Source organism: Vulpes vulpes, chromosome 7, assembly GCF_048418805.1.
Source record: "Vulpes vulpes isolate BD-2025 chromosome 7, VulVul3, whole genome shotgun sequence".
Taxonomy (NCBI): domain Eukaryota; kingdom Metazoa; phylum Chordata; class Mammalia; order Carnivora; family Canidae; genus Vulpes; species Vulpes vulpes.
This window is the reverse complement of record NC_132786.1, coordinates 69402898-69420774: the sequence shown is the minus strand read 5'-3', so window position 1 is coordinate 69420774 and position 17877 is coordinate 69402898. Positions and strand designations below refer to the sequence as shown.

General features: G+C 42.2%; 1 protein-coding gene across 2 annotated transcripts in view; it reads right to left on the bottom strand.

The window, feature by feature from the left end:
* CHCHD3 (coiled-coil-helix-coiled-coil-helix domain containing 3) overlaps positions 1-8470 on the bottom strand; it is a 275676-nt gene extending 267206 nt beyond the window's left edge. Inside the window, exon 1 of one of the 2 annotated variants that reach the window (XM_026010858.2) lies at positions 8196-8470. In XM_026010858.2, the coding sequence (XP_025866643.1) occupies positions 8196-8276 (81 nt within the window). In that variant the 5' untranslated portion in view covers positions 8277-8470. The remainder of the gene's footprint in view (positions 1-8195) is intronic. The other variant, XM_026010857.2, reaches the window with a different exon arrangement.
* Positions 8471-17877: the final 9407 nt, after the last annotated feature.

Genomic DNA, 17877 nt, shown 5'->3' with positions numbered 1-17877 from the left:
TTTTTTCCTTTTTTTTTTCCCTCGACTTTTAACTGCAGTTGATAAATTAGTGAATTCTAAATCCTTTATCACCAGCCCAAGACCTGAATCCCAAAAGCTAGACCTCTATACTGCATTGCCTAAAGGACACATCCTATTGGACAGACCACAAGCACCTCACGCCCAGAATGTCCTAAACTGAATTCACATTTGCCAAAATCTCCTCTTCCTCTTGCTTTCCTTATCTCATTAATGATACCACCTCCACCCACCTTTCTAAATCAGAACATAAGGCTTAGCCTTGACTCTTCGTTCTCCCTCATTCTCTTGGCTATCAATTTCTCAACCCCGAAATATTTAATGAATACATTTCTTCTGCCATCCTATCTCCCCTGCCCTAATTCATGGTACCATCAATAATCTTCCTAAAATGCAAATCTGACTATGGCAATGCCCAGCTTCAAAATCCTTCATACCTTCTATTGACAGAGAAGTCCAAATTCTTCTGCACGGCATTCAAGACTTCCACATCATTTGGTGATGCCTAATTCTCCAACCTCAATTTCCATAGCCTCTGCTTTAATACTTCATACTTTGTTCTCCACCCACACCGGCTACTTATTGGAGGCCGTCTCTTTGCCTTTATACACGGCTACATTGCCTTATCCCCTGGCCTCATGGGAGGGAATCACCTTTCAAAATCCAATTCAAACATCCTAAAGCCTTCTCTGACCAAATCGGTTCCCCACTCCATTCCAACTCTGCCTGCCTGAGGCCACCCTTATTGGTGCCTCACTATACCGTGCACAAATCTCCAACATGGCAGTCCAACGACAGAACAAGTATTTGCCTTTCCACAAAACTGTGAGCTCCTGTATATTACTGAATCATTTACCAAATGTTTATTAGGCCAAGCACTACTTAAGGTCTTTGTGATACAAAACAGTCTGTACCGGAGCGGTTACTTATATCCCAGGAGCCAGACCAGAATGCAGGGGAGACAGTTAATGGAAAGACTACAGCTCAAAAGCTGGGGTCTCTGGAAGAAAATTCTAAGACTCGTCTTGGAAGAGAAATGGAAGTTAGAAAGGACAATGTCAAGGAACTTTCTATTTGAAGATGTTAGGGCCAGTTGCTTCTATTCTAACAACTGACAGCCACTGACATTGCTGCTGAAATGCACCTGCAAAGCTGAGATATATCTTAGGAAAAAAACTCTTAAGATTAACTACAATCCCCTCACAATTTACAGGTGAGAAAAAAAATTGTTCTGAGTAACATCCAATTTCTGGTAGCATCAGGATAAGCAGTAACCACCAATCTCTAGTCCAATGCTTCCTCTGTTAAATAATACACCCCTTCAATCCTATGTGATAAAATAAATTCACTTCCTCTCAAAGAGATTAAATAAGCTTTACTAAATTTTAGAATCTTAAAGCTATTTTAATCGATACATAATGAATATAGAGCTCATTCAACTACATATTATATATTTATAAGCTATTTTAATATAGTATGCTATAAACACTATATATATTACATATAATATACTACCATATTATATACTATTATATACAACATATTGTATGTTACTTTTCTAATATGATTTGTTTAAAGCTAATGTACATTAATTTGATATAACATACATCTATATAAAATTTTATATTTTATTTTTCTATAGTTCAGGCCAAAGTCAAAGAATTACAGCTACACTAAATATATATTCTACTCAATCAGAAAGTGAATGTGTTTGCTAAAAATCAAGTGTTGGCCGTAAACCTTCACCTGTATTGATGACAGGCCACCCTTTCTTCTGGATACCACTTCATCTACTTCTCAAAATTCATACATTGCCAGGACCTATCGCTTCTTTCAAAATGAATACTACAAAAGTCCTTCCAAAAACTAACACAGCCTCCAAAGTATCATTCCTTGAGAGTAAAACTAAAGGCGGACCCAAAGAGAGGAAAAAGCACCAGCCACCTCCTAGCTATACAATCCCAAGGAAGTCATCTCCATCAGCCTCATTTTCCTCGTCTGAAACTGAAGAACACCTACACCTGTAGTTATAAGAAGGATTCCAGGTGCATCATAAACTGTAACATGCTACACACAGAGTTGGTAAAGTCACTACGAATACAGCTCCAGCCATGGGGATTTGGACTAATCATTTCATCTTAGATCATTCACCAACTCACTAGAGCTTGTGCTGAGCTCCTTCGCTACACAGTGCATGAAGACTGGGCTACATCTATTGCCAGAAGCAGCTACCTAAGTCCCAGTATGATTATATAAAGTGCTCGCTTATTCCTATCTAAGCATGCTCTTTGGGTAAAGTGTAGTATCTCTTTAGCCTCATCACTGTTTCTTTTATTGTCGTGACTTACCTGACGCCTCAAAACTTGCTACTTAATGTCAAATTCTAGTATCAATTCAAAACATTTACTAATGCAGGCTTTGACTGTATTTCAGTAAATTTACAAGCATGTCATGCGAAGAAGCACGATTCATCTTTTGAGTTGATAAACATATTGTAGGGTTGCACTGAGTGTCAACCTCCCTCTTTTGTCCTTATAATCTTTATAAGTGCATCCTCTGGCCCTTCCAAAGGTAAATCCATGGCAGCCTACGGTAGCAACTCTACTTGCTCCACGCATGAGTCGCCTTATCCCCAGTACATTCTCAGCTATGCTGTTAAAAGGCAAATTGCCGTGCCGTATTATCCTCTGTATCTCCAGTTAATACCAGCTGAGCTGACCTTCCAGTTGCAGAAAGAAGTTCAGACCAGCAACTCACCTGATCTCCTCTGTGAACTGGGGTACTCATGAAGCAGCTCACAAGATTTAGAGATGCTGGTCAGGGTTATACACACAATCTGGACCTTCAGAGCGACTCTTCTCTGTGATGTGAACTGACCCAAAAAGGGGTCAGAGGTAGAACATAAGCTTCTGTAAGGGCTGGATAAGCAGCCCTCTGTAAGAGAAGCAGCTTCTTCAGGAAATATCTTTCCTTAAACAGGGTACTTCTGTTAAAAAAGCTTTTGACAAAAAAATAAAATAAAATAATAAAAAAAAAAGCTTTTGTCCTATTTAAAGATCTGTAGCTACTATACCTGTTTCCAGACCTCTCTGCACTCCCCATCAAGACAAATACCATGTGCAAAAAGTATTTGCAGCAAAGAATGGTGAAATCTCACTCTCACACTCTCTCACTCTGTCACACACATACTACAATTATGCCCTGAGGTCCATGGACTATGGATTAATTCCTCAGCTTTATGCAAAACTGTGTATTAATATTGTTCTGGGCAGAGTCCATAGCTTACAGATTTACAATAATCCATGAACTAAAAGAACCACTGTTCTCCTCTAAGGGATAACCAAGAGGAGAGGGCCAGGGCCTTCCAACATCACAGAACTGAGTCCACGGACTTTGTCTGTCCTCTTCTTTACTGCTGCTAAAGAGGAATTTAAGTAAATGGGGCTTACTAAGTTCTGGTTTGTACCACTCACCACACCAACATGTGTTCCAGAGAGGAGGAAAGGATGTGTTACATTCTATAGTGTTCCCACTCAAAACTTCCTAACCCCCTTGGCTGGTCTTATCTAAAACGAGCACAAATATACCACCCACCAATCTAGAATCCAGTATTCTCAGAAACAGGAGGCTGCATGAGAGGGACAAAGATAAAGTATTTCCACTTCCAAGGAACCGAGTAAAAGGAGGAGGGGAACTCCTTCTAAGTTGCCCTTCTCTAAGAGGAAAGTTTAGAACCACCTAAGACAAATAAATCACACCCTCACCTCCATTATTTTTCTTCATCTCTTCCCCATGTGTCTTAATCAAACTGACTAAAGGACTCAGACTCATTTTTCTCACTGGGTCTTCATGTAGCATAGGTCATCTTTTTTAAGAGTACTGGTTTCTTTTTTTAACTACCATTTTAAGACATAGGTTCCCAAAACTGCCATTATTATATAGAAGATATTACTCCCAAATACTTACTTAAGGGCATGGTGGGGGAAGAGAGAGACATAAAGTTTATATGGTAACTTTTAGCTGACGTGTGTTAATTTGCCACTTGTATTTCTTTGCAATTGTCATTAATGGAAATGAACTTCTGTCTAAAATCTTAGATTGATTGATTGATTTTTAAAGATTGCATTCATTCACTTGAGAGAGACAGAGAGAGAGAGCACATGCAGGCAGAGGGAGTGGGACAAGCAGACTCCCAGATGAGCAGGGAGCCCAACACAGGGCTCAATCCCAGGACTTCAGGATCATGACCTGAGCCAAAGGCAGACGGTTCACTAACTGAGACACCCAGGCACCCCTCTTGGAAAGCTTTTAAAAAAAAAAAAAAAAGAGTTCTATAAAGCTCAACAGGGTAATCTGCCAAAGAGTCACAGAATTTAAACTGGAAAGGAACCAATCATCCACCAGTTAGCTAAATTACCTCAACAGCATCCCTCAACACTCCCAGTGACTGACTGATTTGTTGCCTCTGTTAATATACACTCTCCAGAATCCTCAACAACATCTCACATTAAATAATCTTTTCATTTTGGGGCTCCCAACTGTCAATACTTCCCCAAAGCATCAGTTGCATCCCATGTGAGGATCCATACAACTGCATGCATGTATGGCTCCTATGAATTTCAGCTTGCAACTTCAAGGCCAGTTGCAGAGCTTCATTGATGCCTGGAAAGCATGATAAATATTACTTTGAAAATGATACTCATTGAAGTTGACATTTGCTCTGGAAGAGTTTGCTCACAGCTATGATGTTTTAGATAAACCAGTGAAAGACTGAATGGTAAGCATACCTTCCAAACAGGCACAGCAGGTGCTCAGAAAAATCCTATTAAGCACATGTAATATGAGTAATGAAAATGCCTGGTATTTCTATCCCTAGAAATGACTGTAAACTTGGAGAGGAAGGCAAGGCAAGAGGGTGGCCTTTCATCCACCCATGAGTTGTTTTAGGTTTGAAGCTGGAATTAGGTATGAGAATATGAGTGATTTTATGCAAGTGGAGGGAAAGCTATCAACTGTGAAGGATAAAGGAAATAAACAAAATGCTAAAAACATCATGAAAATAACACCTGGTAGGTGAGAATAAACTTTAAACTTAAAATTGTTAAGTAGGCCCTTTAATTGCTAACCATTGAGGACATTTTCAGCAAAAAAAAAAAAAAAAAAAATCTGGGAAAACATTATCTATTAATAAACACAGCCTAGTTACTAAAAGCCTTATGTTGCTTACTAAATGTTACTCTTCCTATATTAAGATAAATGAAGATGAAATTACTATCCTTATCAGTGGAACGCAGAATTGGTTTTCCAGCAGTGTCTTCGTCTGTGAACTGCTGCTACGCTCTCATTTCTTATGAGTGATGACATAAATATTAGACAATTGGGCAAATCTGGAATGTTTTCTTCAGCTAGGTTGAACGAACCTATCTGCAGTTCAACGCTGAAGTTTGGGCCTCATCGGCACCTCGTTTTAGTCAACTGAGCTAAAAACAGTGGCTTGCTTATGATACCAAGATTGTTGCTTATCCTTCCCCATGCCTCAGAGGGAAACAAGAGGACTGTTTTTGAGAAGAAGGCAAGGCAAGCGGGTGTATTTTAGGAAAAATACAACGATCGGCTGAAAAATTTATACAAAATGCCTAAAGGGAAATCACACAGGCAATCAGCTGCAGAACTAAGGACTCCTTTTCCTCAGTCCACATCTTTAGGTATGCCTGTGGGAGCACAATATGCTCTTATTTAATCATTTTAAGATCAATGTAAATTTACATACCCATTCCCTTGAACAACTCTAATAATATCTACTACTCATGTAAGTACTAAACATTGTCAAAACACTAAATGCTTGTATACCACAAGCAGGCTGCAGTATCTAAACATACTGAACAAGGAAACCCAATCAAAGTGACTTGTCCAGGGCCACTGAGCCTAGTGAGAGGCAGAGCTAGAACTAAAGCCAGGTTGGCCAGCTTCCAAAGCCAGTGCTCTGGCCACTATTCTAACTACACAGCACCTCCAGAGAACCTTCAAATATTAGATGTGAAGGAACCTTACCTAACAGCTGCTTTCTATTAAAAAGCTACAATGTGCCACGTGCTTTAAATACCTTATCCCATCTTCTTACCAAATATGAAGAAGTGACTTGTCCAAAGCTGCAGAATGATAAACATCTAATCTGAGACTCAAACCAAGGTCTGTTTAACTCCAAGCTGATGCTTCTTTGAACAAGACACCAAAGAACTCAGGATGACCCCCAAGCACTCAACAATTCAAGAGCATGCCATTTTTAAAGGAAATTGCAATGGGCTGAGTTTGGCTACAAGAAACTTATAGTGCCACTAGACTCAGAGAATTTCAGAACCAGAAAAGATCAGAGGTCTCAGAGATGTACTCAAGCCCCATCATTTTGCAGATGAGCAAACTGAAGCACAGGGATGCAAATCAACCTTGAAAAAGAAGGATTTGAAGCAAGTGGGAGACCACTGCAAGGGCATTCCAGGTGAAGGGTGTATCCTGAAGTGAAGTAAAGCACAGAGGTCAAAGGGAGCATGGAGTGTGCTTGAATTATAATATAAATACAATGCCCTCTGTGAGAAAGGACATAAATAAAGAATACTTCTGTCAAGTCGTGTGTTCAAAAGACATTGTTTCCCTTATTTAAAAAAGTGTAGAAAAAGTTTTTTAAACAATCTCTTCATTCTAGGCTAATATCTACCCTATTATCATCCTTATAGTAGCTAACCTTACCTAATATTTGATATGAAGGTCTGTGCTGTGTCCAAATTTTCTTTTCACTTTGTTTGCTCTCATCTCTGTGTCTGTCTATACCAGGGCATGAGAACATGGATTTAACTACTGTTCTAGCCAGTGACCTCTCACCCAGAATTTGTTTTGCTCTCCCTTACTTTTCATTTTCACCCTCAGGTATGGAAAAATCAAAGCCTAAGGCAAGGTTAAACAAATCTCTGCGTAAAACGCAGTTTATAGTAGTTTTTATTTTACTCCAAAGAGTACAAACTACACCACAACAATGCAATGCAGCCTCAGACATTCTGTTACAAAATGTGGTACTGTCATTAACTGATTATCAAGAAATGGTGGTCACAGACCAAAAACTGAGGTCAACAGTCTGAGTTTCTATAGAGAAAGCTTTAATAAATTCTTCTCACGGTGACAGTTTCAGAGTAAAAGTTTTTAAACATTTTAAATATTTAAGAAGTTTTATTTCCTGGTCACAGAACTAAACACAATTCACACATTTCATTCACTGATGCGGGTTGTGTAGAAATTCAAAAAATGATAGAACTTCCAGAAGCGAGACTGCTTTATTGACTAGGTTCAAGCATACTTTCAAAACGGAGAGGCTCCCGATTCAGGTGCAGCGAAGAGCGTTTAGTGAAGTTAGTGCGGGGGTACCGACACCCTGGGGAAGAACCAAGCGTTCCGTTCACTCGCCAAGCGCACGCGGGGGGCGTTAAGGCTTTCCCGGCGACGTCCGGCTGGGGACTCACTCCCCGGAACTCCCCGGCGGGCGGGCTCCCAACACTGCAAGCCTAGCTCAGGCCCCGTCAGGCCGGCAGGCACCTGTCCTGAGGCAACCGGGCCTCGTCCAGAGGAGGCAAAGAGGAGGCGTCAAGCGAAAGCCAAGAAGCTAGGCGGCACCCCAGGCAGGTCAGAAGTCTGTGGGGTGCGCGCGCGTGGCAACGGGTGGTAGGGGAGGGAGAGCACTAAGGAGAGCAGAGCAGGGTTCCCGCGAAGCGCCAACGCACCGAGAAGGGTAACGGGGGCCAGCGCAAAAGGAGGTCGCGATCCTGAACCCACGAGGAGTTCAGACAAGCCCCATTTCACAGAAGGCAAGACCGGGGCTTCAGATAAAGCCCCACGGCTCGCGGGCACTGCAGCCAAGCCCAGACTGCGAGCCGCGGGGCAGTCGGCGTCCACGTGGCGCTGCCCCCGCCCGCCCCAGCGCCGAGCTCAGCGCCCGCACAGGACCAGGAAACCCCTCTGAATGGATGTCCCGAGTCTTGAAACTTGAGGCTTCTTTGCAGACAGCTCGGCTTCGGGCCGGACCACACCGGGGGCCTGGGCGGGGGGACACCGGCCGAGCCGTCCCGGGCAGGTCGGCGGCGTGGGGCCGGGGCCGGGGCCGGGGCCGGGGCCGCCCGCCCACTGTCACTCACCCGGATGCCCTTCACCACGGTGATGTTCTCGTTCTCGTCCGCCTCGAAGGTGACCCGGCGGGTGCTGGCGGTCCCGCCCATGGCTCCTGCTTCCGCGCCCGCACAGACCTGGCCCGGACGCACGAGGACTTCAGGCCCCACGCGCACACACGCGCGTGGACGCGCCGGCGGACGCCTTCCTCGCGCGGCGGGAGCAAGGCCACGACCCCAACAGGCAAGGAGAAGGCGCCGGGCCTCGGCTCCCGCCTCCTCCGGTCACGCGCCGCAACAAACATGCCTCCGATTGGTCGGAGACACGAACGGCCCGCCTCTATCCGGCGGGGGCGCCCGGATTGGTTGGGCCGGGCCCGGATGCTATGGCAACAGGTGCTGTTTGACCCGGTTTCCGCAGCCCCCGGGGGTACTGGGAATCGTAGTCTCCCGTCTGGCGCGAGAGCGGCCGGGACTGTCTTGCCTCAGACCCGGAGCGCGGGGGGCGCGCGGCCTCCCGGGAGTTGTAGTCCGGGTTGTGCGGGAGCTCTGTAGGCGGGCGACTGTGAAGCAAGTCCGTCCCTCTAACGAAACATACTTTTTGAAAGTATTGAACAGAAACTTGGGTTGGTGACTTAAAACGTACGAAGTCTTTCCTAAAGGAACTCGCAGTTTGACCAAGGAGGTGCTCTGTCCTAACGAAGCCTTTCCTAGATTCCTAGCAATAGGAACACGAGGCAAAATGTAACATTCATTTCAGCCTGAGCCATGAAAACAATAAAAATTTAGAAACTCGCCCTGCGGCCGTAGCTCATGAGGACTGTGTACCATGTACTGTCCTGTTTACTTTTGCAAAATAAGATTTTAAGTGCTGTGGTTTGCAGGTCTGCAGGCATGAAAACAGACAGTAAAGTATCTGCCCAGGCCTGGGCCCGTCCATCCCCCCAACCTCCTTCCACTTCAGTCGCCTAAACCACTTAGGCCAGGATGTGAGGAGGCAAAGGAAAGTTAAGCGGTCACTGAAGGTGGCATACATTAGGGCAGAACTCAAAACTGCAGCAGACAAGGCTGAGATCATTCATTTTGGAAAGGTTCTAGTTCAGAACTCCGCCTCTGCAAGACCCGTAAATAATTTTTAAGTAATATACACACATTTAAAATTATTATTGGGGTACCTCAGTGGCTTAGTCAGTGAAGGATCTGACTCTTGATCTCAGCTGGGGTCTTGATCTCAAGATACTGAGTTTGAGTCCGAGCTTGGGCTACATGCTAGGCATGCAGCCTATTAAAAAAAAAAAAAAATCAAATTAATATTTGCTAAATACCCTGTGACATGTAACTCCAGTCATATAACTACAGTCTTACAGAGGCAGATTTAGAAATTAGGCTAATGATGGTACTATTCTTGAATCCCTTTCAACATTAAAAGCAACCAACCACGACACAGCATGGCATCCTCCTATTACAAAGGCATTCAGAAAACTTTCAATAATTTTTTTTTTAAGTTTTATTTAAATAATCTCGACAGCCAGCATGGGGTTGGAACCCATGACCCCTAAATCAAGGGCCGCATGTTCCTCGAACGGAGCCACCCAGTCACCCCTTAAACTGGTTATTCATCACTGGAGGAATCTTTAGAGCCAAGACTGTGTCTTTCATCTCTGTATCCCTGGTCAGCAGTAGAGTAATGAATTTATTCCATTCATAATTTTGTTATTTTTAATATATATGTTTCCAGATTGTATTGTTATTTTGTCCTTATTCTCAAATTGTATAATATATTTAAACCTTTCTTTTACAGGGAACTAAAAATCCCAAAGATTATGTCTTTCTTGGGCACATTCCCTCCATATATGTACCCTCCTCACTTATTACCCCAATACATAGAACAAACTGGAGGTTCTACATAAAACAGATGCTCAATTAATTATTACCAAAATAACTAATTACAAGAGTTTAAGGAGAAAGTAGAGATATGAAGGAATCACTAATTATATTGAATACAGTTATGATGGAATGCCTGGATGGCTCAGCAGTTGAGCATCTGTCTGCCTTTGGCTCAGGGCATGATCTCAGGAGTCCCGGGATCGAGTCCCACATCCGGCTCCCTGCATGGAGCCTGCTTCTCCCTCTGCCTGTGTCTCTGCCTCTCTCTGTGTGTCTCTCATGAATAAATAAATAAAATCCTTAAAAAAATACTTTAGAATTAATAATCCATTCCAAACAACATTACCGAAAAGAAGAAAGAAAGAAAGAAAGAAAGAAAGAAAGAAAGAAAGAAAGAAAAAACAAAACAAAGCAAAAACCTTGAATTGAAAAAAAAATACATCTTTTTCTTGGAAAAATGCCTACTATAACAATATTGACCTACCTGTATCAATTTCAAGGCCAAGCATGCCTACAGTCCCTTCTAAAGAAAATGTCTTGAGCTACCTAGGACCTGTGGTCTCCCTTTCTCTCTGGCCACAGCTTATTGGTGATCATCTAATCCAAAAGCATTATTAATTAGCCAGAGACCTATGAACTAGAACGCAAAGTTTTACCTAACCAAAAATAATAGCTAACACTTGAGCCACTCAGATTCTATACACCTTTTCTCTATCTCTCTATTGCTCTCTCAAATTTAAACTTGAAAATTCAGAGCATACAAAAAGATAGCAAAGAGAGAAGTTTTGATACTGAGTCAGAGATGTCATCATGGTTAACTAAAGAGAGGTCGGAGCAGAAACTATAAGAATATAAGGTATCTGGATTGGACAAAAAGGAAAACTATATTCTTGGATGGCATGACCTTATAAATACAAAAATCCCAAGAAATCCACTAAAAAATGATTAGAGCTAATTTTAAAAATCCAGCAAGGTTACAGGATACAAGATCAACTTACTAAAATCAACTGTATTTCTATATACTAGCAATTAACACACCCAGAATGAAATTAAGAAGACAATTTCATTTATAATAGCAGCAAAAACAACTCAAATACTCATGAACTTACAAATGGATAAACAAAAGGTAGCATATCCAGGCAATGGAATATTATTCAACAATTAAAAGGAATGAAATACTGTTATATGTTATAGTATGGATGAACATCAAGAACATTACGCCAAGTGAAAGAACTCAGACATAGAAGACCACTTCTTGTATTACTCCATTTCAATGAAATATCCAGAACAAGCAAATTTATATGGGAAAAAAAAGTGGATTAGGCTTGCCAGGGACAACGAGGGGGTGAGGAGAGTGACTTCTGGTTGGAACAAGGTTTCTTTAGGGGCAGGTGATAAAAATGTTCTAAAATTAGGTGATGGTGATGTTTGCAGAACTCTTTACATATACTCTCATTGAACTGTGTACTCCAAATGGATGAACTTTAAAATATGTAAGCTGCATATCAGTAAAGAATTTATAGCTACCTAATTAACAACACAAGAAACAGCAGGTCTTGGCAAGGATGCAGAGAAAGGGGAACCCTCTTGCACTGTTGGTGGGAATGCAAACAGGTGCAGCCACTATGGAGAACAGTATGGAGTTTCCTCAAAAACATAGGGTTGAAAACACAGCTACCCTACAACCCAGCAATTGTATTATGAGGTATTTACCCAAAGGATATAAAAATACAGATTTGAAGGGGTTCTTGCATCCCAATGTTTACAGCAGCATTATACAATAGCCAAAATACAGAAAGAGAGCCCAAATGTCCATCAACTGGGAAATGGATAGAGAAGATGTGGTACACGTAGACAATGGAATATTACTCAGCCATCAAAAACAATGAAGTCTTGCCATTTGCAACAACATGGATGGAGCTATAGTGTATTATACTAAGTGAAGTAAGTCAGAGAAAGACAAATAAATGATCTCACTCATATGGAATTTAAGAAACAAAACAGATGAACGTATGGAAGGGGGAAAAGAAAAAAAAGGAGAGAGGGAAACAAGCCAAAAGAGACTCTTGAAGACCTAGAACAAACCAAGAGGTGATGGAGGGAGAGAGGGGATGGGGGATGGGCTAGATGGAGGATGGGTATTCAGAGGGCACTTGTGATGAGCACTGGGTTTTGCATGTAAGTAATGAATCACTGGATTCTACTCCTGAAACCAATATTGCACTGTATCTTAACTTTAAATAAATAAAAAGGAATAAATACAACCTCTTAAACTTAGACCCAATGAAACCCAAACACAAGAAACTGTCTCCTGTGCAATTTTGTTTGCCATTTACTAGTAATTTAAATTATTTATCATTTTTAACTTAAGTAAAGAATGACCGGCAGAACACAAACTTTCAGAGTAGGTAAAATATGTGTTTTCAATTTTAGGGGGTGGGTTCTGGAGTGTTTAAATGTATCTAATCTCCTAAAGACTATATTTTCATTTTTCTTTTTTACTTACTAAAAATTATAAAAAGAAAAAAGGTAAAAAAAGGAAGATATTAACAGTAAAAATTTTTTTAAATGCACAATTCCACATTAGCGATAACTACTGTAAAAAATTGTTATTTATTTCTGTCTGAAGATATAAATGTAATAAAATTTGAATTATACTGTAAAAAAAGAATTTATAGCTATCAAAATGATAGAAATGTATTTATCATTCAATAAAGTCTAAAATAGGCTTTTTAAAGAAAAAGGAAGGGGAAAAAAAAGAAACGGAGAAGCTTCAAGGTACTGAAAAACAAGCTGATCAAAAGAGGGACTAGAATAAATGAGACCTTCCAGAAAAAGCTTAGTCCTACAAATAGCATGGGGGGAGGGGGGGAGACACACAACTCCAGAAGCTTCCAGAGTTCCCTAGGTTCAGAAAGGCCTTCAAATTGTGGGTTTTACAGGGGCTGAATCTTTCAAGGCCCCTAGTCTTCCTAAAGGCCAGCTGCTCCATGTTTCTTAGGTTCTGGGGGACAGACAGCCTTAACAAAGAATCTTTATTATCACACAAGGCCTACCTAAACATCTATAACAATATTTCAATGAAATATTTTCTTCAGGGCAGCCACGGTGGCTCAGCAGTTTAGTGCCGCCTGCAGCCCAGGGTGTGATCCTGGAGACCTTGGATCGAGTCCCACGTCGGGCTCCCTGCATGGAGCCTGCTTCTCCCTCTGCCTGTGTCTCTGCCTCTCTCTCTCCTCTCTGTGTATTCTCATGAATAAATAAATAAAAATTTTTTAAAAAAAGAAATATTTTCTTCAGTCTTCACTCATGAGCCCAGCAACCATTTATACTGATGCAGAGCAGAAAACTGAACAGTACTTTAATTCTTCGTAACTATTCGCTTGGCCATCAAGCAATATCACCTTCCAACTCCTTCATCCTGAGCAGCCTCTTACTTTCCCACCAGGTCAAACTTTGGGAATTAATGCTGCAAATGAAGAAAGCAAGCAAAGAAACAAATGCTTTTGCTGTCAAGATTCCAATCATCTCTAATTCCCCTATCACCTGGGTGGTGTTGGCGGGGGTGGGGGGGAGCAAAAATACACCTAGACTCCCAAATCACTCAAACAAAATTCCAGTAGTCTTGAGTTAGGAAGAAGGTTTGCACTACACACTCTGATTTTTCAATTCCAACTTTAAACGAAAAGCCACAGCAGCAAAATCCTGGTGATACCTCCTCTACCACTTGCCTTCACACATCGCTTGACTGTCCCTGATACACTGCTTGGGGGTGTAGAAAGAAGCATGTGAAAAGGAAGGTAAAAAGAGAAAGAACGTGATCTGGCATGATGGGGTCTTGGGAAGGAGAGAGACCTGTTCTTGGTCCCCAACCAGAAACGCTAATGACTCTGCTTTCCTCATAGCCTTTCCCCAGCATTTCTGAGTAGCATTTCAGCTGCACAGGCCAGCACTCAGATGCTATGACCTGCGCTGAGAAAGAAGGTAGATACAATGATCATGTTTTCCAAGCTAAAAATTGGAGCACATGCTCTGACTATTATTTGTGTACTTATAGAGACAATTAAATCAGTCCTTGAAATCAGGATCATCCTAGAAAATCTAGGACATATAGTTGCCATAGTTATAGCAAACCAATTAAAATCCCTGAAAAGTGCTTCTTATGTGGTGCAATCAATTTAAAAACAATCTGAAAAGATGGACTAAGAAGTATTCAAAAAGCCAGAGCAGGACATCAGCCTTAAAGCTTTCCCAGCCAATTATTGTCTGGAGAATCATATAAAAACAATGAAGCTGGGATGCCTGGGTGGCTCAGCGGTTGAGCATCTGCCTTTGGCTCAGGTCATGAGCCCAGGATCCTGGGATCGAGTCCTGTATCAGGCTCACCCTGCAGGAAGCCTCCTTCTCTCTCATGAATAAATAAATAAAATCTAGGATCCCTGGGTGGCTTAGCGGTTTAGCACCTGCCTTCAGCCCAGGGCATGATCCTGGAGTCCCAGGATTGAGTCCCACATCAGGCTCGCTGCATGGAGCCTGCTTCTCCCTCTGCCTGTGTCTCTGCCTCTCTCTCTGTCTTATTCTCTCTCATGAATAAAGAAATAAAATCTTTAAAAAACAAACAGTGAAGCCCTAAAATGGTAGTTGTGTGTGTGTGTGTGTGTGTGTGTGCACTCACGAGTGTACTTATGTGACATATTTTGAGTATAAGAATTTTGGGCAGCATATTTGAAGAGATTAGAAACCCAAAATAGCATGAGACAAGCCAGCAATAATTACAAGGCATTCATTCACAAGTACAGTATGACAATCTCTCTCTGTGTCCACAGCAACGCACAAATAGCACGATGTATCCCAACACCATTCATGGAAAACTGCCCCCTACACTGCCCACGCATCTCGTAAAATCATGAGGCAGTGTGCTCCCATGTCTCAGACACTGCTCCATCTATCTTTGACTTCCACTTAATAGTCGTCTTTGCTACTAATATCTCATTCACAATAAATTGCATACCCTGTGCTCCATTGTCATCCACAGGATGGACTCTGGTGACCATTCTACTTAACAAGCATCGCTTAACACCACCTAGCTAAAATAGATTTTACACATGGGTCATAACTTGGCAATTCACCAAGAAGATTTCCTGGTACCTCTAGCATAAAGATTATCGTAGAGTAAAGCCTCAGCAAATGTATAGCCGGTTTCTAAAAGGCTATTTGCTAGACATTCTTCTGATGTATTTTTTTATTTTTATGTTTTTTCCCCCTGACACCTCATTTCTTTCCTCCTCATCCTACATCCATCAGAATGTAGTGGCTGAAATACAGAGGGTTGGTATCAGGGCATGGAAGGAGGGAAACCAGAGTCTAGCAGAAAGTCTGCCCAGAGAATGAGAGGCCCACCCAGCCTGTCCTGTCTCAGCCACCCTCAAGTCCTGCAAGGGTCTCAGGGTCCTTGGATTTCCTCTGTGTCTGATTGGAGTGATCATCTCTGACAAATAGAGCCCAGGTCAGAAGAGGCTTATTTCTCCTCTGATCCTCAAACAGGCACAAACATTCCATCTGTCATCTCTCCCGAATGGCTCCTCTGGCCTTGATGAATTTTCAAACCATTTTTATTTGAGAGCACAGGGACATTCTCCTAACCCTTTAACAATATCTACCTGTCATGGATCTTGAGAGATTTCTGACACACAGGCTGTTAGCCTCTTTACTTCCAAATAACAAATGCTTCAAATGCATCAAGGTTACATGAGCACTTCTTCTACAGTGTTGAACAGGCAGAGAAATGCCTGTTTATTGATGCTAATAGTGTAGAAGTGTCCCAAAGTATGCATTCCACATAACTGGTCGTCACCTAAATGTGTTGCCCTGTTTGGTTCCACTTTAGCTCCAGCTCACAGAAGCACCAAGGAGGCCACTTTGTGCACGTCTCAACCCCCCTGAAATGCTCTTTTACTCACATGTTCCAAAGCCCTAGTGTATCCCAACCCTCATTCTAGTACAAGAATCTGGATGATACAACACTTATTAGGAATCATGGGACTGCCATGTGGAGGTGACCTTGGCAACTATTTAATCTTCTCTTCATTTCATAGATGAAGGAGCTGACAACCAGAAAGGCTGTGAGTTGCCCAGTACCACACAGCTCATTTCATCAGAACCTGGGGAAATCCCAGATCTCCGGGATTTTTTTTTTTTTATATTTTATAATTTGGGTTTTTTAAAATTGTTTTAAAAGACTGTAGCTAAGAGAGAAAGAGAGAGAGAGAGAGAGAACGAGTGGAGGGGGAGTGTCAGAAGGAGAAGCAGACTCCCCCATGAGCAGGGACCCTGACCCCAGGACCCTGAGATCACGACCTGAGCCGAAGGCAGACGCTTAACCCACTCAGCCACCTGAGCACCCTGATCTCCAGTAATTTAATTTTGTACTTTACCAGCACCTCATGCTGCTCTATCATGAGAAACTGCCTTTGTGAGCCCCATATGCCAGAGCTCTGAAGCCCCATCTGAGATATTGCAGTGGACCCTGGAACCATGGCACATGCGATTACCAAGCAGAAGTGGGGAAGGCCAGTGCACAGCTCTGAGGTGGCAACAGCTCATCCAGCACAGAGGCAGCTTGGGCCTGGCATGAACCAGTATACTTTCCCCATGGGAATATGGGAGGCCTCATCATTTCATTTGCTAATCATTCACTAGCTAATGACCCAGCATTTCCACTCCTGTGAATATATGCAACGGAAATGAATGCTTACCACAAGACACCTACAGGAATATTCACTGCAGCTTTATTCACAAAAGCCCCAAATGTCCATCAACTTGAGAATGGAGAAATAAATTGCAGTGTATTTGCACGATGGAATGCTATACTACCTCAAAGAAGAATAAATTGTTGCTACATTCAACAACATTGCTGAATATCATCGACATGATACTGAGCAAAAGAAGCCAGACGCAGAAGAATATGTATCGCCTGAGGCCACTCACATGGTGGTTCAAGAATAGGCAAGATTGATCTACGGTGATAGGTAGCAGAGTGTGTGTTACCTTTTTGAGTGGGGTTGACTGGGACGGGGCTGGAAATGCTTTATAGTGTGCAGAGTGGGTGTCTAGATTTCTAAAAATTCACTGAGATGGATGCTTACGACTTTTGCACTCGATTCGTGTAAGACGTAAGTAAATTTTTGAAAGTAAATTTAGAGAGAGAAAGATTTGTTTGATAGAATATGTCTTAGGGGATGAGCGAATCCTTTATAGGAAAGTGGAGATCCAGAATGCTTCATAATTAACAAGAGCATTCTGAATCTATTATAGTCTTCACCAGTGAAACTGAGAAAATCGGGGGGGGGGGGGTGGGAAATGGGGATAATGCAGGAAAAAAGAGGAAACACAGTAGAACAGATATGTCCCAGGCAGTCCCAAATAGAGGAATTTAAAGCAGTGATGTGCTGGAGTGAGATCCCGCTGACTCATGAGAGCTATTCTACATTCAGGGATATCCTAACTCTATATTTAGCGATAGTACCTCAGTAGCTTGGTTTTGACTGGGGTGGGAGTATTTGGAAGTATTTGCACAATGGAAGGCAAACACTACAAATCAGAGCTCTTTTATTTTTTCCTCAAGTTGGTTGTTAAACATCAAGCTATTGAAATGCACTTGGGGTGCAATCCACATGGGTTGGTTGTGCTGCATCCAGGATCCTAGAACCAGAGTAAGTACTTCTAAATAAAATGTGTCTGCACTCCGTCTCCTGGTTACCAGTCAGGCAGGATTGATCCTGGCCATTCTCTCCATCTTCCTGTGGTTACCGTCTCACTAAACTTT